This window comes from Rhinatrema bivittatum, chromosome 3, assembly GCF_901001135.1.
Source record: "Rhinatrema bivittatum chromosome 3, aRhiBiv1.1, whole genome shotgun sequence".
NCBI classification, from domain to species: Eukaryota; Metazoa; Chordata; class Amphibia; order Gymnophiona; family Rhinatrematidae; genus Rhinatrema; species Rhinatrema bivittatum.
In genome coordinates this window covers 63,457,850-63,479,739 of record NC_042617.1, presented here as the reverse complement: position 1 = coordinate 63,479,739, position 21,890 = coordinate 63,457,850, and the positions used below count along the sequence as shown (strand labels likewise).

Sequence of the window (21,890 nt, the reverse complement as noted above, 5' to 3'; positions counted from 1 at the left end):
TCCTGGAACACAGTTTCTTTTTCTTATAATTCTATTTTTCTTAATATTCTTACAGATGTGCATCTTTAATATAGATATGCCATCTCTTAAAACTGGCCTTTCCTAACCCAATATTTTGGTTATTTATATATTGCATTCATCTTTTATATGTGTCAGTGTGTGATGTTGTATGGGGCTATCAAGATAGCCTTGTACACTGCTCCCCAATTTACTTAAGGAACCTGAGAACATAAGATTTGCCATGGTAAGTCAGACCAAAGATCCATCGGTCCAGCATCCTGCCACCGACAGTGGCCAATCCAGATCACAAGTGCCCGGCAGATCCCAAAGAGTACATCCAGTCCTTGTTTCTCAGTCCCAGAGATAAGCGGTGGGTTTCCCAAGTCTGCCTTGCTATATGGACTTTTCCTCCAGGAACTTTTCCACATTCCTTTTAAACTCAACTATGGTAGATGCTTTGATCACGTCTTCTAATGACAAATTTCACAGCTTGATTGTGCATTTTAATTGAAAAAAAAAAACTTTCCTCAAATTGTTTTCAGTCTTCTGCCTATTAATTTCATGGAGTGTCCTCTAGTTTTAGTACTATTTGAAAGGGTAAATACGGTAACTGTCTCCTGTTTACCTGTTCCATCCCACTCATGATTTTATAAACCTATGTCATATCCCTTCTTAATCGACTTGTTGACTTTGGTGAGTGGCTTCTTTTATTGTTATATTCCCCGCTACAGTCTCTTTTCCAAGTTGAGGAGCCCTAACTTATATAGTCTTTCCTCATAATGACATTCCTCTCCCTTTATCATTTCTGTTGCCATTCTCTATACTTTTTCTAGTTCTTCTATATCTTTATTGAGATGAGGCATGGATCAATATAGAGGCATTGTTCTTTGTTTTATTCTTCATTCCTTTCCAAATAATTTCTAACATTCTATTTGCTTTTTTTGACCATTGCTTCACTCACTGAGCTAAAGCTTTTAATGTATTGTCCACAATAACTCCAAGATCCTTCTCCTGTGTGGTGACTCCTAATAGGGAATCTCATTTTGAACTTGTCTACATTCCGTTTCATCTGCCATTGAGTCCCCCAGTCTCGTGAGGTCTTTCTGTAGTTCCTTATAACTCACTTCTGTTTTAACTACTTTGAATAATGTTGTGCCATTTTCAATTTTATCACCTTACTCACTCATTGCACTCATTGCTCCTTTTTCCCGATCATTTATGAAGATATTAAACAGCATTAGTCCCAATACCAATCCCTGGAGCACTCCACTAGGGCACTCTATAAATGCCAAAATTATAATGCCATGATCAGGGTATGATATTTCACCAAAAATATTTTAATTTATAAATAAGAAAGATTTTGACTGTAGCTTGACACCTCTAAGAGGAAATCTTTTGTCTGCAATAGTCCTGTGCCTCCTCCTTGCTTCTTCTTGACTGCCTGTGTGAGCCCTGGACAAGTGGGCTAGTGAAGAAGTGGAATTAAGCTCCTAACATCACTTCCAGGACTGCCAAGTTTTAAACTAGCACTTCTGGATATTGGGGGGGGGGGGGGGGGGGTGTTCATGGTGAATCACCACCTAAGGGTCCTGTCTCACCTCGTTTGCTCTACTGTGGTGATAATTCATGGTTGGGTTTTTGGAGGGCTTAGGAAAATATTATGGGAGGGGTCAAGCTAATAGAGAGGAATTCAAAGGAGAGAGAAATACAGAGGAGGAAAGGTATGGGTTTATGAAATAATCTGAGGTTAGGTAGATGTTTGATAATCTCCCTATATTGGAGGAAGGCAGTCTGCTGATTTTGGTAGTACCTCTAGAAACACCCCTTCCATGAATCAAGTATGTGTTAATAAATGCTAAGTTAGATAAGAGAAAAATGGTACTTATCCATTATCTACCGTAATTTTAGATAATCTGATAGATTTAGTTTTTATTACTGAAATGTGGCTGTCATATTCAGAGGTGGTATTGCTTTCTCAATTTTGCCCACCAGATTTTGCTATATTACATCTATTCAGGATTAGAAGATGGAGGAGGGTAGATTTGCAGTTATTTATCACTCCACAATGCTCTTGGTTAGGGTTACAGTTCATCAACCGGATGAGATGGAATTATTTATTAGGTTAGGTTAAAAATATACATTAGGTATTCTGCTAGTGTATAGGCCTCTGGTTGAATTTGGCATATCATTAGACATTTTGTGGATTGCATCATAGCACCTATTATGGATTCTTCTAGATTGCTTGTTTCACATGATTTTAATATACACATAGATGAGCCTTTGCTACATGTTTTCTATAACAATGTCAAGGTTTTCACAAATTTCAGATCTGACCCAGATTCATTGAAGTAGCTGTCCACACTATCTGCATGTTATTGATTTTATCTGTTATATCATTTTTATGTATATTGTTTTGATTTACTGATCAAAAGATGTTATTAAAAATTATTAAACCAAAGTAAACCAAGGTCTGCCTTCTGTGAGGACTAGATCATTGTTCATTATCAAGGCTGTGTTGTGTGGGGCTTATTTTGATGTTTAGGCTGTGTTGCATGATGCATGTCAGGTATTTCAGATTGGATACTTAGCATGCTTTAGATAAAAGGTTGTGTGAGGCTGTAAATTGGTATTTGGTATATGACAGCTGAGTTTTGCATTTCACAGATGACAGTGCTTGCCACAATGAGGTTAGAGAATAAACCCTACATGTTATACTGTTACCATTGGAAGCAGTAAAGTTTCTGCTGTGATGGAGTCCTGGTCTGACAATATCTGAAAAAATCATGCTGGATAAGATGGCAAACTCTGGGGCCGATGCATAGTGTGCTCAGCCGAGTGCACAGTTTAACCCGCAGTTGGACATGGGTTGTATAGGCGCTACCTATTCCCCTTATGCGATAAGGGGATTAGTGCCTCCACAATGCGCGTCCAACACTTATCGCAATCAAATGCATGTGAATGAGGCTATTAGCTATTTACTCTGATCCGAATGCAAAAAAAAAAAAAAATGTGTGACTAAGATGCACATTTTTGCGCTCAGAAATTAACACCTACCCGGAGCAGGCGTTAATTGCTGAGCACTCCTAAAAATAGTACAGAAAAGCAAAATCCTCCTACTTAATATCATTGCTCAGTTTCTTGTACTCCGGCTGTGCACCGTTTAGGAAAACGGATGCCAATAAATTTGGCGTTAGTTCCGACACTCGCGGGCTCCCATTCTCAAGGAGGCACTCGGGGCGCGCAAGCGACCCCTAATTTAAATATTGCACGGTGCCCCCAGGAGGGTTGCCTGGGGGCGCGTCAGTAAAGCAGGCATTGAATGTTCAATGCCCGCTTTCAGTGGATATTTATTGCATTGGCCCCTCTGTTAGTGTATCACCAGAGCTGATACAAGGGGTAACAATGGTGAGGTTGTTTGGCAATAGTGATCATGTCAAATTTGATATGATCATTAAGGATGTAGATAGAAAAAAAATGTAAGTCACTTTGTTAATTCATTTTATTTAACTCTTTTCTATACCGACATTCATGATACGAATCATATCATATTGGTTTACAAGCAACAGGGGGTTATAACATTAACAAATCATTTAGCAAGAGGCAAAGTTACATTTAACAAGGTGGAGTGAACTTCGAAGCTGAAGTAGCAGGAATCGAGGATAGAGGAAGAAAGAAAAACTTAACAGACGGTGGATGGACGGTGCCTAGCTACAGGTAGCGAAGTATGGATAAGTGGCACTTTCCATAGTTCAGAGGGTTTAAGTGAAGGCTTGGAGGAATAGCCAGGTATTCCTCTATAATTCATTTTGCTCATTTCAAATGAAAAAAATATGAAATTTGTTTATTTGTTTCCCATTAAAGTCAACTGGGGAATTAATGCATTCTATTTTGAGCTCCAAAAGTGAGATTTTCTATTCACTTTTAGTGAAACTTGCAAGCAGACATCAGCAGCAAAGGGACAGGCCCTCCAAGATAGTAAAGGGGACAATATTCAAAGGCATTTAGCTGAATAACTTGTGAGTTATCTGACTAAATGCAGACTTTTCAATATTGGGGCCACTTATCTGGCTACATTTTAGACAGATAAAAAAAGAGATGCTCTGGGGGTGTTCGGATGGAGTAAAGTTATTCAGAAATCTTAGCCAATTTTCAGCTGTATCAGGCTAACGGGCCGATACAGTAAAGTCCGCGGGAGAGCGGGCAAATGCCCGCTCTCCCAGCGCTTGCACAGGCCACTGTCCTGTGCGCGTGATTCTGTATTCAAATTAGGTCCGGCGGTAAAAACAGGTAAAAAGAGGCGCTAGGGACACTAGCGCTTCCCTAGCGCCTCTTTTTTGACAGGAGCTGGGTTTGACAGCCGATGCCTAATTTTCCCGGCATCGGTTCTCAAACCCGCTGACAGCCACAGGTTCAGAAACCGGACGCCGGCAAAACTGAATGTCCGGTTTTCAAGCCGCGGGCCGACTTCAAAATTTTTTTTTAAACTTTTTGTAACTTTTGGGACCTCCGACTTAATAGTGCCATGATATTAAGTCAGAGGGTGCACAGAAAAGCAGTTTTTACTGCTTTTCTGTGCACTTTCCCGGTGCCCGGAGAAATTAGTTTAGTTTATTGTCATTTATATACCGTTACATCAGACGTACCTTCACAACGGTTTACAAAGTTGAAAACAAATATAGAAATACAAAATTTGGGTAGGCGCTAATTTCTGAAAGTAAAATGTGCGGCTTGGCTGCACATTTTCCTATCTGAATCGCGCGGGAATACCTAATAGGGCCATCAACATGCATTTGCATGTTGCGGGCGCTATTAGGTTTGTGGGGTTGGACGTGCGTTTTCGACCCCTTAATGAATAAGGGGTAATGCTAGCGCGTCAAAAACGCGCGTCCAATTGCGGGTAAACAGTGCGCTCCTCACTGTATCGGCCCATAAGGTAGCTGGAAAACTTTAGGTTTGCCTCAGAGTATTCTGAATGTTATCCAGATGTATGAGATTGGATAACTCTGAGCTTAATCAGCCATACTGAAAAGAATATCACCAGATAAGTGGCCTTACAATTAAAAAAAAAAAAATAGCCCTAAATGTGCCTGTTAAGTGAACTACAACTCTAACACCCCAAGTGACCAAAAAGGGCCCCGTTCTCCTATTCCCCCAAACCCCTCAAAGTACAAGATACAAAAATAATTATGGGGGTCCTCTTGGTGGCCTCAAACTTCCCCCACCACCTCCCCAGTTAGGCAAAATATCTTAGTAATTCCCCTCCTCTCCTCTCCATCTCTCCCTCTCCCTCACCCACCACCATATCCCAATCCTAACCCTCCCACCCACCTGGTACCTTACTAAAGGTCGATCTGACCCCAGCATCGCAGTGCACTCATACCGCAATCCTGGGAGCTTCCAACATGGCTCCGACAGTAATGCTGGAAGTATAAGCAGAGACTTTTTGGTCACTTTGGATGTCAGGTCTGTGATTCGGGCAACAGGCCCAGGTGGGACTTTAAAAAAAAAAAATGGTATGACCATAAAGCCAGCTACATTCTTTTTGAATATAGCCAGTTGAGCTTAAAGTATTTGGCACATGCAGCCGAATAAGTGTAAGCCTAACTGTCTGTATTCAGACATAGCTGTTTCGGCTTAAAGTTATCCAGCTAGAGTTAGTGGATAACTTTAATCATGGAAATTCAGTGGACCATTTATTCTGCTGAGTGTCCCGAATAACTTAGCCAGCTAAGTTTAGTTAGCCATTTTAGGGGCTTTTGAATATTAGCCAGTAAGAGTTGGGCAAAGTGGCACCAATAGTGCCATGAAGAGCACAAGGCACCATGACAGGGTACAGTACCCCAAACAGAGGCAATAACACCCTAAGGCATCATGAGAGGAGGAAAGAGCACAAAAAAATGGCAAGAACATCCCAGAGCTCCAAAAAAAGGGGCAAAGGGCACCAACAACAGAGGTCTGAAGACAGCAAGAGACTGCGAGAGGAGCACTGGTTTGGCATTTTGATATCGGCAAGGCCAACAGTAAGTACCATAAGGGAATTTGAATATCATTTTGAAGACAACAGAAACATCCAAGGCACCAGGAGAGGTTTGAAGCCGCAGGAGTTCTAGTGCTTAAAACCACAAATGCAACGAGAAGAGTGGCGTCATTGCCCCAGGATCTGTAAGGCGGGCGACATAGACCAGAGGCATGAACAAACAGCCCACGGCACATAAACAGGAGTAAATGGTACCAACAGCAGTAGCATTGACAGCACAAGGCACCTAACGGGCTGCAAAACAGCAGTAACAAATGGCAGAAACACCCGAAGGCACAGTGAGAGGGGCGAACACCCCAAAGCCGGGGTGAAGCAGCAGCAACAGTGGCATGAACACCACAAGGTGCCTACAGAGGGGCAAAGGGCACCAATAATAGTGACATGAAAAGTGGGCACTGTGAGATGGATGTGAAGGCATTCTGACCGTAACATCTGTCACTCCATTTAATAATAATAATAATAATAATAATAATAATAGTGGCATGAAAAGTGGGCACTGTGAGATGGATGTGAAGGCATTCTGACCGTGACATCTGTCACTCCATTTATCATTAAGGTTGGTTCAGCTGATCTGGCTGGGTAAATGGGTGGGTGGGTGATGTCAGTTTAGCACCAGTCTCAGGTCTGCTGGCTCCATTTTTAAAGCACTGGACAGTCAGGGCACCATGGGGATCCACAGAAGGAGTAAGTGGAGGCCAAAGGAGATCTCGGGGGGGAGGGAGGCAGGAGGATGGTTGGAGGTGCCTAGGGAGTCTACCCAGCTTAGCTCAGCCAGGTAGTCTCTGGCCCTGCAGTTGTCTTTGCAGGATGGGAGGCGGGTCAAAGGTATGGAGAGGTCCTGTCTGGGTAGGCGCAAACCCTGAGATTGTTTTTATGAGGAGAGAGGGAATGGCCGGAAGGAGGCCCATTTTGGGGTTTCATTTTGTTTGGGATTTTTTTCATTTTTTTGTTTAGGAAATGAACCCCCAAAAAACATTAAGGGGCGGATTTTAAAAGCCCTGCTCGCGTAAATCCGCCCGGATTTACGCGAGCAGGGCCTTGCACGCCGGCAGGCCTATTTTCCATAGGCCTGCCGGCGCGCGCAGAGCCCCGGGACTCGCGTAAGTTCCAGGGTTTTTTGTCGGGGGCGTGTTGGGGCGTGGCCGATCGCGGCGTTTTGGGGGCGGGACGCGGCGTTTTGGGGGCGGGCCCGGGGGCGTGGTTTCGGCATTAGTAATTGGCTCTAAGGGCTAAAAAGGATGTTCTCGCTAAATAATATGTGGACTGTTTTCTTCCCCTCAAGTCTTTGCCCCCATGCTGCAAAGCCCTACAAAAGTAAGCCTGGCACATGGGGGCTGCTTGTCAGTAATGAAAGCAGAACTGGGAAAGCACCTGGACCCCAGCAGAGGAGGTGAAAGAAGACAAAACTTCCAGAAGAGAAGAAATCAGACTAAAAGCTTGTAACTCAGACATCTTGCAAGAAAGAGAAGAAATGGCATCAGACAGAACGGGTGCCTCTGCCGTCACTGGCACCTCTTCTATCCCATGGTTGGACAGAGCTGGGGGGAAGAACCGGCTGTCCTTGAGCCGGAGGCTTATCTGTAACCTGACCACCCTCATTTGCAAGAGTCTCAAAATCGCCCGAATTTTAAAAGCCCGGTGCGCATAAAATTCAGGGATTAAGCGCGGGCCCGGGCCCTGCGCGTGCCACATGCATTTTCGAAAGGGCCCGGCCATGCGCGTAACCCCCCCGATACGTGCATAAGGACCGGGCCCACTAAAAGGGCAGGCCAGGGGGTGGGCCGGGACAGCGCCATTAGGCCCTGTCCCAGGGAGGCGCGTGCCGGCAGCTGGCCGGTGCATGGAAGTTACTTCTGCTCTGCAGGAGCAGTAACTAATGAAACAAACAAAACATTAGTAGCTAGGTAGGGGTTGGGGAGGAGCGAGGAAAAGGTAGGAAGGGTAGGTAGGGGTATAGGGAAGTTCCCTCCCAGTGCTCTCTTTAATTGGAGCGGACTGGGAGGGAACAGGGGAAGCCCTACTCGCATCGCCGCACGTTTAAAATCCCCCTCCCCCCACCTTGCGCGCACCAAACATGTGCCGGGAACTGCGCGCGCATGAACGCCCGCGCGCGCCTTTTAAAATCGACCCCTATGTTGGGACAGCAAGAAAATAATGACAGCTCTTTCCGAAGCCTCAACATATTGGGGTACATTTTCAAAGATTTGGGTGCCTTTTATGTGAGTAAAAATAAAATGAATCTGTCTAGGTCAGCCATATTCAAGCAAGCGGATTTGTAGCCTTCTGAAAGTATTTTTGGATACATAGGAAAATAGGTATTCAAGAGACTTCTTTGAAAACTGTACATGTACATTTAATTTCTATAAAATTATGCATTGAACAGGCATGCAACTCATGCATTTAACTTACACTATCATTTGAAAATGTGCAAGGGTACACAGCGAGGTTTTAACTGCATATCCACCTAATATTCAAACACAGTGAATGTGGGCTCTCTGGCTGTCAGGTGCCCTACTGTAAATTTCCCTTTTGGATAGAGCCAACACATTTTGAAATACATAGACCTAAAATAAAATGTGCAATCACATACCACTTTGCAATAATTCTGAGTACAAATGCCATGAACTGATCAACACTTAACAGCTCCTATTTTTATGATGTTTGGTTATTTGCTTCCTGCTCTACAGGGTACAAGCAGATGTGTCTTAATAGGTGTAAACAAACTGATCCAAAAATCTAACCAGTACTAAAAGTAGACATGCATTTCAATGCACGCGAAATAAAAGGTCAACAAACACACCATTTTATTGAACTAATAGAATTTTGCTGAAAATACAAGTGAACCACAGATAACATTGCAATAGTAGTGTGAAGAGGAAGGGTAAGGCATGTGGGTTTGGGTGTTGGGGGGAGGAGGAGAAGGAGGATGTAGTCCAGTGATAAGAAGGCGGCAGAGAAGCAGTAGACATTTCTGGTAATGAATTTAAAGAAAGTCTTTGGTAAGTCTTTTTGGAAATAATTTTGTTGGCAGCCCAGGTAAGCTGGCCAATAGGCACATAAATTACACCAGTTTACAAAACAAATTTGCATGGGTATGTTCACTGTGAAAAACACCCCACCAAAAGTACCCAAACACAATTGCACCTGCTAATTTGTCCACAGGAAACGTTTCAGGAACATTTCCGTGCATATTTTTGAAAGTCCAAAAGTATACATGCAAGTCCACACCCTTTCCCAAATCTCCCCCCCCCCCAGGAATGCCCTCCATTCAGTCTGGGTAAACCTTTATGCCTGCAGGACTTTTGCATGGAAGTTTACCAGCTTATTGTGTGGGCAATTTTATAACCAGTCATTTCCTCGGGTAAAACACTGTTTTACCCACGAAAATGCCTTTGAAAATTACCCTACCCTCAGTTAGTTGTGAGGTGTTTGATTACTTTAACTTCAAATATTTTACATTTCCTGGAGAGTTCAGAATGTATTTCATTCATTGACACAGATGTATGAAAAGTGATGCCGGAAAGACAAGGCCATAAATTTCTTTAATATGGAGAACATTATTGACCACTAGTTGTCACACTTAGCCCATGCATCACTTACTAAACCAGCTTCATTAAATTAACAAATTTCATAGTATCAAACGTATGCAATGAGACCAGGCAATGACAATCCTGAAAAGGAAGTAAAATAGCAGTGTCTTACATCTGAACCCGTGTATGCCTACTGTTTTATAGCAGTGATAGCCAAGGGATTTTATTCCTCTCACTACAGGGCATTCAGTTCCCAACGTGGTCAGTCCAGACATGAAAAGCAACGACTGTAATTGTGATTGGAAGCTGATGTGTCAATACAATGGATCTCTTTTAGAAGGCATGTGTATAAAGCAACTTGGCTCTTTTGAATCACTTTAAAGAAGAGACTTAACAACAAATCTAAGATCAGGCAAGAGGAGTCCAATAAAATGAAGTATAAAAAGCAAGTCAGTTTTCTTTTACAATTTTAAATTGGGGTATCATTTGCAAACTTCTTAATTTCCTGGAAGGAAAAATATTACACAGAGAAAACTTTGGAAGCCAAAAACATCTGCAAAAAAACACCACTATGGCACTTTTCCCCAAAAGTGCTAAATTTAAAAACTCAGTAAAAGTCCCACAATGCCAGGCAGCCCATCATTTTAACATGGTAAGGATACAGAATATGTCACAAAGACATGAAATTGCATGAAAACTTACACAAAACACATGGCCTCTCCCAGTGCTAAATATTAGTCTGCAGAGCCTGCAGTCATGCTAACATTTAACACTCACTCGGAAGTGGGTGTTTATTTTTAGGCTTCAGTAGATACACAGGGGTAGATTGTTAAACTTATGCACAGGCATAGATTTGTTTGCACAACACGGTGCGAACAAATCTACGCCCAATTTTATAACATGCACACGCTGCCGCGCGCATGTTATAAAATCCAGGGTCAGCGCACGCAGGGGAGTGCACAATTGTGCAACCTGCGCGCGCCGAGCCGAGCAGCCTGCCCCCGTTCCCTCCGAGGCCGCTCCGAAATCGGAGCGGCCTCAGAGGGAACTATAGTTCTGATCCTCCCTCCTTTGTTACGAAAGTTACGCCTGCCCAAGGCAGGCGTAACTTGCGTGCGCTGGCGGGCTGCCAGCCCACCATTCCCCAGCCTGGGGGCTGGTTTGGAAGCCTCAGCCATGCCCCGGAACGCCCCTGGGCCGGCACCATACTCACAGCCCCGCCCCTGGAATGCCCCCGAATGCCGCACCGCCCCTGACACCCCCCCAAGCAAAGCCCTGGGACTTATGCGCGCGCTGGCGACCTATGCAACATAGGCGAGCCGGCGCGCAAGTCCACTGCACACGTAAATCCGGCTGGATTTACATGCGCAGGGCTTTTAAAATCTGCCCCACAGTAAATAGCAAGTGAAGGAGAGCATACCACACTATTTACCATATGCCTGCTAAAGCCTAATTCTCATGCAATGTTCCTTTGTTTACATACATTGCGTCCACATCAACCTTTTTCTCATAGTCCCCCCAATAAATGCTTTTCATCCACAGAACACTATAAGGTGAATACTGGAAACATTATGCTCATAAAAATTAGCATATACACATGTAAGTATGAAGTAGCCTGTTCTCCATACTTTATAAAAGTTGAAAATATGCACATAGTTTCATTTTTCTATGCACATATATACATGTAAAACTGAGTGGATTAGGAGCATTCCAGGACAGGGGCCTACACATGCGCACAGAGGGGCAGATTTTCAAAGGGGTACGCGCATAAGATACGCATGTAACTCCCGAAAACCTGCCCCAAGTTCCCCTTGCACGCGCTGAGCCTATGTTGAATAGGCTCGGCGGCGTGCACAAGCCCCGGGGCTTTCCTGGGGGGGGGGGGGGTCGGGGGTGTATGTTGCAGCGTTGCATCATTCGGGGGCGGGGCCGCAGGTGTAGTTCCGGCCCGGGGGCGTTTCGGGGGCATGGCCGAGGCCTCCGAAACAGCTCCTGGGCCAAGGAATCACGCAGCTGGCGTGCGCGAGTTACGCCTGCCTCTGGCAGGTGTACCTTTTAAAAAAAGGGTAGGGGGGTTTAGATAGGGCTGGCGGGGGGGTGGGTTAGGTAGGGGAAGGGAGGGGAAGGTGCGGAGGTGTGGAAGGAAAGTTCCCTCCGAGGCAGGCTGCGCGGCTCGAAACGCACAGGCTGCCGATTTTAGGCAGCCTTGCACGCGCCAACCCCAGATTTTAAAGGATACGCACGGCTACACGTGTACCTATTAAAATCCGGCGTACTCTTGTTTGCGCGGACGTACTTTTATAAAATCTACCCCAGAGATCGGTAACTTTCAATCGAGTGCTCACGTGCCCATATGGACGCGAGCGCACATGCTCTTACATTGTATATCATCCGTGCAGGTGCACACACGTTTTTATAAAATACGCCCCAGTGTGCACTTGTGCTCCTAACTTTAAGTAATTACATAAGCATTGCTAATCGCGTTTTTTCCTTGTGAATTGTCGGCTTTTACACAAGGGAGGTAATTTTATAACATGCGCGCATGAAGAATCTGAGCATTTTAACCGGTTCGTCCAACAGTTTGCTCAATTTATCTCTAGGTTATCAAACTCTCCCTGGTTATTCAACCTACACTCCCCCAAGTTTACCCAGACCCTTTACCCACTCAGTAATTGGTTATAAAGAGAATTATTCAGATTTACACCTGAAAAATAACAGAAATAAGTGGGCGCAGGTAAAAACTGGAAGTGTACCACTTGTTCAGGTTATAAAATAGCAAATTATGCACTCAAGTGTTAGCCTCAATCCAGAATGCCCACAACCTGCCCCATGTCGCCTTTTTTTAGGCGCGTCAATTTGCGCATAGGCATTTGAACACGTAAGTGCAAAGTTTATAGAATAGGGTGGACATGTCTAATCATTATGGGCCAGATTTTAAAAGGCTTATGTATGTAAGTGGCCTTATGCGCGCCGGGCCTATTTTCAAAGGCCCGGCCACACTCATAAAGCCCCGGGATGCGTGTAAGTCCCGGCGCTTCGGGAAAGGGGCGGTGAGGAGGCGTGGAAGTCCAGGGGGTAGGGCGGGACGTGGCTATAGGCCCCTGGCACAGCGGCCATTTGCGCTGTGCCAGGGGATCGTGTGCCAGCAGGGTGCCGGCGCGCGTAACCTGCACCTGCCCTGAGGCAGGCGCAAAAGGTAAGATAACGTTTTGAGAGGAGGTTAGGTTAGGGCTAGGGGGTGGGTAGGTTGGGGAAGGGGAAGGGAGGTTAGTGTAGGGGGTTGGGAAGTTCCCTCTCAGCACGCTCCGAAATTGGAGCGGATTGGGAGGGAACTGAGGAAAGCCACGGGCGTTGGCGCACGTAGAATGCACAAGTGTGCACCCCTTGCACGTGCCAACCCCCGATTTTATAACATGTGCGCTTCTGCGTGCGCACATGCATATTTTTACACCTGCTACTTATCTGGCATAAGCGATATTAAACATGTTTATTGTGTACTACTGATTGGGTGAGAGGTCTAGATAAACTGCGGGATGAGTTCAGGCTGAAGAAACAGGAAAATTTTGATGACCTAGAGAAGGACTAGGCAAACTGGTAGACTAATTGGTAAAATTGGTAATTTTCTTGATGCGTTCATGTTTTAAAATTGTCGACATGTAAATTGGGACTTACATGAGTAAGTACTACTTTACTTATATGAGTCAAGTATACATATGTATATATTAAAAATAGGTAGGAAATGTATGTGCATTCAATGCATTATGTCTGTTTCACTACATTGCATGAAAGCCTACATTCGCGCATATGTTACGGGGTAGTGATACGTGTATTTTATAAATTGTGTATGTATCAAACATGTGTGTAGATTATAAAATACTATGCACAGCATATATGCACATATATGCCACTGCACACAAGTGTTTGAAAATTATCCTCCCTGGACATAATTTTGATTCAGCCTGCATAAATTTGAGGTCAAATATGCACATAAGTTATACCAGTTGTCAAGGAGAAGGTACATACGATTTACTTTTTAAAAATTATCCCAGCAAACCTACCCACACACGATTATACCTGCTAATTTGTGTACATAAAATTTTTGTGAAAAATATACATACAGATATTTTTTAAAATGAAAAAGTATGCATATAAGTACAAAGCCCTCCTCATTCTTGCGTACAGGAACACCTCTGCTCATTTTGGGTAAACTTATGTACATTTAGGCTATACATACAAAGGTTTATCTGCACATGGGGCATACAATTTTATAACAGGTCATTTTCAGAATAAAGCACTATTTTACCCATAGGAGTGCCTCTGGAAATGCAATTTTATAAATTTTGAGAATACATGCATATTTTCCATTTTGGCAGAAAAAAAGGGTGGTCTAGGGATGTTACTGGATGGGGTTCGGAAGTACATATGGTAGTACTATTTTGTAGAAGAGATACATGTATACATTACTGAGCTTATTCGCACACTTTTATACCTACTCATTGACTGCTGCAAGTGAAATCAGATTTGCCTGTTGTCTGCAATTTTTGGATGGAAGGACCGGGTGAATTATTGTGGGTTTAGGGTGAAGTGCTAGATGGTCTAGGCGAACTTGAGACTAGGGATGTGAATCGTTTTAGGACGATTAAAATTATCGTCCGATAATTTTAATATCGTCTTAAACCGTTATGGAACACAATACAATAGAGATTCTAACGATTTATCGTTATAAATCGTTAGAATCGTGAGCCGGCACACTAAAACCCCCTAAAAACCCCCCCCCGACCCTTTAAATTAAACCCCCCCCCCCCCCGAACCCCCCCCCCCCCCAATGACTTAAATAACCTGCGGGTCCAGCGGCGGTCCGGAACGGCAGCGGTCCGGAACGGGCTCCTGCTACTGAATCTTGTTGTCTTCAGCCGGCGCCATTTTCCAAAATGGCGCCGAAAAATGGCGGCGGCCATAGACGAACACGATTGGACGGCAGGAGGTCCTTCCGGACCCCCGCTGGACTTTTGGCAAGTCTTGTGGGGGTCAGGAGGCCCCCCCCAAGCTGGCCAAAAGTTCCTGGAGGTCCAGCGGGGGTCAGGGAGCGATTTCCCGCCGCAAATCGTTTTCGTACGGAAAATGGCGCCGGCAGGAGATCGACTGCAGGAGGTCGTTCAGCGAGGGTTCCGGCGCCTCGCTGAACGACCTCCTGCAGTCGATCTCCTGCCAGCGCCATTTTCCGTACGAAAACGATTCGCGGCGGGAAATCGCTCCCTGACCCCCGCTGGACCTCCAGGAACTTTTGGCCAGCTTGGGGGGGGCCTCCTGACCCCCACAAGACTTGCCAAAAGTCCAGCGGGGGTCCGGAAGGACCTCCTGCCGTCCAATCGTGTTCGTCTATGGCCGCCGCCATTTTTCGGCGCCATTTTGGAAATGGCGCCGGCTGAAGACAACAAGATTCAGTAGCAGGAGCCCGTTCCGGACCGCTGCCGTTCCGGACCGCCGCTGGACCCGCAGGTTATTTAAGTCATTTGGGGGGGGTTCGGGAGGGTGGGGGATTTAATTTAAAGGGTCGGGGGTGGGTTTTAGGGGGTTTTAATGTGCCGGTTTTGCGATTTTACGTTTTTTTGATTTTTCACGATTTTTCACGATTTTTCACGATATTTTACCCCCCCAAACGGCAACAATACGATTCCCTCCCCCTCCCAGCCGAAATCGATCGTTAAGACGATCGAGGACACGATTCACATCCCTACTTGAGACAGACTGGGTGAACTAATGGGTATCGGTGAATTGGTGATTTCAACCACACATGCAAGAATGTGTTTTCAAAACAATATATGCGCATACTTTATAAAATACCTGCCTCTGTTTATAAAGCAGGGATATTATGCATGCATGTTATTTCACTTAAAATATATGTTTATTCAGTAAGCAGAGAAAGTTAGCATTGTTTTGCATTGGAAATATTCACACGCACTGAAGCATAAGTTATTGCACAGTCAGTTCCCAAAGGACTGAGAGAAAGACACTGACTGTATCGTCCTCAGATAGGTAATGAATATGTACATAAATTATGTTTTTCGCTGATGCTTGTTACTATACGGTATATCTCATACTGCTTACTTTTGGCTCTGCAAGGCCCAATTAAACTCTTCTTTTTCTATAAATAGATACAGATGTTTATGTTGTTCTTTTAGAATCTTGACACAGAAACAGATTATTCTTAAACTGGAATATAATTATCTGCTCAGTCCTTGCCTAGATTTATTTCCTATTTTTCCAAATTATTTGCTTTTTTCAAAACCCATGTTTGCTAATATGATTGGAAAGTAACAATTATTCATCTCCCTCATTCCCCCTAGAAAACTGAGGTATTGTTTTAGAATAAAAACATAATTTAAGGGGGTGATTTGCAAAGGGATTCTCCATGGATAAATGGGTGTTTACTCACAAAGAAAGTCCCTTTCAAAATTGTTTTCCTGCATTATGTACCTGCGATCTGTGCTGGTCAAAGATGTTTTCAAACTCCGAAGGGTGTTTCCCTTTCAAAATGAACTCACTGGCCCACAGGTAAGAAAGTTACCCTGGGACTGAAAATTCTCCTTTGAGGGGGTAATTTTTGATACAGCCTGCATAAATTAGATGGCAAATCCACACATAATCTGCACCAGTTTTCAAAGGGCAAGTATGCATATTCTTTCCCTTGGAAAATTATCTCACCAAAACTACCCATATACAATTATGACTGCTATTTTGTGCACAGACATTTTTCAGGACATTTTAGGTGCATATTTTTGAAAATACAAAAGTATGTGCATAAATGCTTACCCCTCCCTAACCCTAACCGTGCTTATTCTGTGGAACCTTATGTGCTGTCAGGCTACGGCTAGACAGGACACTGGACACTCTTCGAGACTAGTTTTAACCATGAGGGGCAGATTTTAAAAGCCCTGCGCGTGTAAATCCAGCTGGATTTTCGCACGCAGGGGGGTTATGCATGCATAGGATCGGCAGCATGCGCATGTCCCGGGGCTTGAAAAAAGGGGTGGGGCGGGGGCCATCCGGCGTGGGGAGGGGGCATGGTCAGAGGCCTCCAAAGGGCCTCTAGGCTGGGGGATCACGCGCCGGCACTTGGCCGGCGCATGCAACCTACACCTGCCCAGAGGCAGGCGCAACTTGAAAAACAAAGGTATGGGGGGGTTTAGGTAGGGCTGGGGGGCGGGTTAGGTAAGGGAAGGAAGGGGAAGGTGGGGGGGGTGGAAGGAAAGTTCCCTCCGAGGCCGCTCCGATTTCGGAGCGGCCTCAGAGGGAACAGAGAAAGCCATTGGGGCTCCCCTAGGGCTTGGTGCATGCAAGGTGCACAAGTGTGCACCCCCTTGCACGTGCCGACCCCAGATTTTATAACATGCGCACGGCTGCGCACGCATGTTATAAAATCAGGTGTAGATTTGTGCGTGCTGGGTTGCACGCACAAATCTATGCCCGCGCATAGGGCCTGATTTTAAAAAGCATTTACTCGAGTAAAAACCAGGTTTACTGGAGTAAATTCACTTTACTTGAGTAAGTGGGTTTTTGAAAATTGCTACAATATATGCCATTGACTTGTCTATAGGATTTACTCACATAAGTGCACTTTACTTGAGTAAATGGCTTTTGAAAATTGCTACAATAGTAGCTACATTTACGCATGTAACTTCTTTTGAAAATTACCCCCATAGCTTTTAAAATCTGCCCCTGAGAGTTCAATATTCAAAGGGGTTTGTCTGGTTAAGTTCAGGGTTTAGCCAGATATACCTCGAGTTTCCAATTTCCCAGGCCACCAAATGGATGTTTTAGCTTACGCTGTGATTAAGGTGGAATTTTGATGCAGTGTAATCTCTTTTACATGTTTATATTGTTTGTTAGTGCGGATATTAAAATAAAAATAAAAAGTAAAAAGAACCAAAGTCATTATCCACACAAAAGAGGTGGACTTGGGCGCACTACGGGAATGGATCTTAAGTTTAGCTGGATAGCAACAATATTGAGCACTTTCCAACTAAATTTCCCCTGGGTAAATCTGCTCACAGCAAACTCTACCTAAAGTTAGGTGGAAGGATTGGGGTATTTGCCTTGTGTAGTCTGGATCACTCATATCCACTAAGAAAATAATGATCCCTAACTATGGCTTATATAAAAATTTGAACAGCTATATGTTATTGTATGATATATACACAAACATATGCTTATAAGAAAATTTGTGATAATAACAAACAAAACAGGTTATACAAGCACAAATGAGCAGAGTAAATAGCTTTCTCCCAGCTAAAAGGGATAATTATATACCAATGGCCTGGCAAGAAGTGGTCACTTTCCTGGGAGAATGTCTCCTGATTTTCTTCTTCAGATGATGACTTGCTAAATAGGATCTCATTCAAGAGACTGGGAGGCACTGGGAACTCTGGATCTTTGCAGAGTTTGTTGTGCTGATCTTTCTCAGTTCAGCTTTTGACAGGAGTCTGCCCATCCTACTTCAGGTTAGGACCTTATGTCCATGGCCAGCACATGCGCTGTACTGTTTTCTTTGTTTCTCTGTTCTCCTTGAAGTATTGCCAAACAAACTGATAAGAAAAAACTACTGCATGTCTCAGGACTAGTCTGCAGTTGTGGATTTCTTGTGTTTTGTCCACTTCTTCTAATTGCCATAAGAACATAAGAAAATGCCATACTGGGTCAGACCAAGGGTCCATCAAGCCCAGCATCCTGCTTCCAACAGTGGCCAATCCAGGCCATAAGAACCTGGCAAGTACCCAAAAGCTAAGTCTATTCCATGTTACCATTGGTAATGGCAGTGGCTATTCTCTAAGTGAACTTAATAGCAGGTAATGGACTTCTCCTCCAAGAACTTATCCAATCCTTTTTTAAACACAGCTATACTAACTGCACTAACCACATCCTCTGGCAACAAATTCCAGAGTTTAATTGTGCGTTGAGTAAAAAAGAACTTTCTCCAATTAGTTTTAAATGTGCCCCATGCTAACTTCATGGAGTGCCCCCTAGTCTTTCTACTATCCGAAAGAGTAAATAAGCGATTCACATCTACCAGTTCTAGACCTTTCATGATTTTAAACACCTCTATCATATCTACCCTCAGCTGTCTCTTCTCCAAGCTGAAAAGTCCTAACCTCTTTAGTCTTTCCTCATAGGGGAGCTGTTCCATTCCCTTTATCATTTTGGAAGCCCTTCTCTGTACCTTCTCCATCGCAATTATATCTTTTTTGAGATGCGGCGACCAGAATTGTACACAGTATTCAAGGTGCGGTCTCACCATGGAGCGATACAGAGGCATTATGACATTTTCCGTTTTATTCACCATTCCCTTTCTAATAATTCCCAACATTCTGTTTGCTTTTTTGACTGCCGCAGCACACTGAACCGATGATTTCAATGTGTTATCCACTATGACGCCTAGATCTCTTTCTTGGGTTGTAGCACCCAATATAGAACCCAACATTGTGTAATTATAGCATGGGTTATTTTTCCCTATATGCATCACCTTGCACTTATCCATATTAAATTTCATCTGCCATTTGGATGCCCAATTTTCCAGTCTCACAAGGTCTTCCTGCAATTTAGCACAATCTGCTTGTGATTTAACTACTCTGAACAATTTTGTGTCATCTGCAAATTTGATTATCTCACTCGTCATATTTCTTTCCAGATCATTTATAAATATATTGAAAAGTAAGGGTCCCAATACAGATCCCTGAGGCACTCCACTGTCCACTCCCTTCCACATTTTGTACATCATTCTCTCTCACATGTGGGACCACTAGCCCTGCACTTTCTCAAAATATATTACTTTCTGTGGATCAGCATTAGTATCATTAGTGTCATGATGTAACTTTATACTCCTTCAAATCGTCTCTTCTGTTTGGTTGGTTATAATTTTCTACTTGTTCGATGTAAACCGAGCTGATTTGATTTGTATCAAGAAATTCGGTATATAAAAGCCTTTAATAAATAAATAAATAAATAAATAAATAAATAATATAATAATTCAGATAGCAAACAAGCACTACTGTAAAACCAATAAGAATGAGTGCCCCAAAAACTAAAAGTGCACTCATATCCAGTTTATATTGTGTCTATAAACTAAATCTGGGCAGAAGTAAGATGTTTTCCATCTCAGCTCCAACAGAGCTGCTAGTACTACTCTTCGAACAAGATTTTTAATTCCCTAATTGCCAGTTTCTTTGTTTTCACACCCTTATTTTCTAACTAGATCTTGTCTCCATCTTGTATTTTGTATCTTTCTCTCTCTCTGTGACCTTGAAGTGTTCCAGGCTGCTTCTTATCAAACTAGGGGGAAGGGGGGCTGTAAAGGGAGGGATGTAACACAATAAGTTTTACAGTTAATTCAAGTTCAAAACTGCATCCTATAATTATGAATCAACATAACTGCATTTCTCTCTCATAAGAAGCTAAATTAATCTATTGCAGGATACATCGCAGTGACTTCTACAATACTGAACAAAATGCAGTAATACACTGACTAACTTTGTCTGGATATATTCAGTGGGAGACTTACCCAGATAAATCCCACTGAATATCCTGGCTAAAGTTAGCCCAGTATCTGTATTTGGCTAACTGGTCTGCTGAGTATTGATCTCTGAATATTATTCTTTATTAATGCAAACAAGGGTTACTTCATCCTGGTGATCAAAATAAATATAGCAAGCCAGCTCACAGTTGATTTGCAGTAGTGATTAATGAAACTGAAAACTTAGACAATAACTTTTAAAAAGGCACATGGGTGCACATATGCACATGTTCATCAGCCCACACCCAGAGACATGGCCATTTTATAACATATACGCGCATGTGCATGCAGGTTATAAAATAGCCTGAACGTGCACATATGAGCATGCAATGTTAAGTGTATGTGTGCCTATGCATGCAAATGCTGCTACTACTGGGTAAGTGGGGGGATTTTAAAGGACACAGAAGCTTTCACCATTTCTAGTTTTACCAGTTTGTTCCCAGTTCAACCAGGTAAGGAATAGGACTTCCAAACCCCCCTAGTTTAATAGCCTTCTTTCTTTCCTATTAGCCTCAACCCTTAGAACACCGCTGATGTGCTTAGTTTTTGTGGTTTACTACTTACATGCCATCCATAGCAGAAGTAAAGTTATGTGGCAGGGGACCAGGCACACATCTATGTGCTTAAGGATTTATACACAAATTTGAAGGTGAAATCCAGGAACACAGAGACCATGCCTATGCCTATTCCTTGCCCCTTTTTCAGAACTTTTCATTTGTGCATGTTGCGGCAAGTACACACGTAAGTGAGCGGCTTTTACGCAAGTGAATATATACACGTACTCGCACAATTACCTGAGTATTATCAAAATGAACTTGCACATGTTTGCTTTGAAAATACTCAGTAAAGCCCGCATGTATTCACTTTTCTTTTTTTGTTCAGTCCCCTGAATATCTACTTATGTGACTGCTTCTATTCTTCCCCTCCCCCTCTGATATTCACCTTCTAGGGGCCAAAAAGATTGTGAGTGGATCGTGTGTATTAGTTTGAGCAGTTTTCATTAGGTGAGCATTAGCTTTTCCCTGATTTATTTTAATCCATAAGGCCTTGATAAATTGCAATTAGAAATGGATTAAGAAAATATATTAGGATACGAGGCTTGTTTGTTGATTTACCTTTACCTATTTGTGCAAAACATCTACCCGAGTACTGTTCATTTTCTAACTGTAACTGTTTATCCATTTCAGTTGTTTTTCCAAGTAAAAGGTGACATGTGTCTGAAGATAACTGAAAACGGCAAACACAGAGATGTCTATATCCGAGAAGGGGAGGTAAGCACGATGTTCTTTGGATGCTAAGTAATTTGTGGCTTTGCTTCTGCATTATGATTACTTGGATTCTTTGATTTGGAACAGCTTTAGATTGGATAACATGTATGGGACATTAATCGAGATATTTGCATGGGTCTATGCATGTTTACCTGCGTAAGAATGTGGTTTATTCGTCACTCCCCTATACAGTAGGTGAACCCAAGTACACGGATTCACAGCACTCACGTTTTTACCCTCAGAGAAGAAGGGGCGGGGTTAGGTTAGCAGCGTGAAATTGTGCGTGCCGATTTCATTTTTAAATCACTGCGTCTGCTTCCTGATGCATGACTTTGCACTTGCTCCCTTGCGGGTACAATATACTCGGATACAGGTCCCCATGTTGACAGCATCGCCCGAACTTTCAAGGAGAAGCTCCACTTGCAGTCCCATGAATACAAAGTCCCCATGGGCCTGCAAGCTGCCCGCAAGCTTTCAAAATTGCCCTT

At 43.5% G+C, this 21,890-nt stretch overlaps 1 protein-coding gene across 2 annotated transcripts in view; it reads left to right on the top strand.

Moving 5' to 3' along the window:
* The window catches only part of HAAO (3-hydroxyanthranilate 3,4-dioxygenase), a 103,100-nt gene that overhangs the window by 27,491 nt on the left and 53,719 nt on the right, over window positions 1-21,890 (top strand). For both annotated transcript variants that reach the window (XM_029593318.1, XM_029593319.1), the window contains one exon: window positions 21,322-21,405. In XM_029593318.1, coding sequence (XP_029449178.1) covers window positions 21,322-21,405 — 84 coding nt within the window. The remainder of the gene's footprint in view (window positions 1-21,321; window positions 21,406-21,890) is intronic.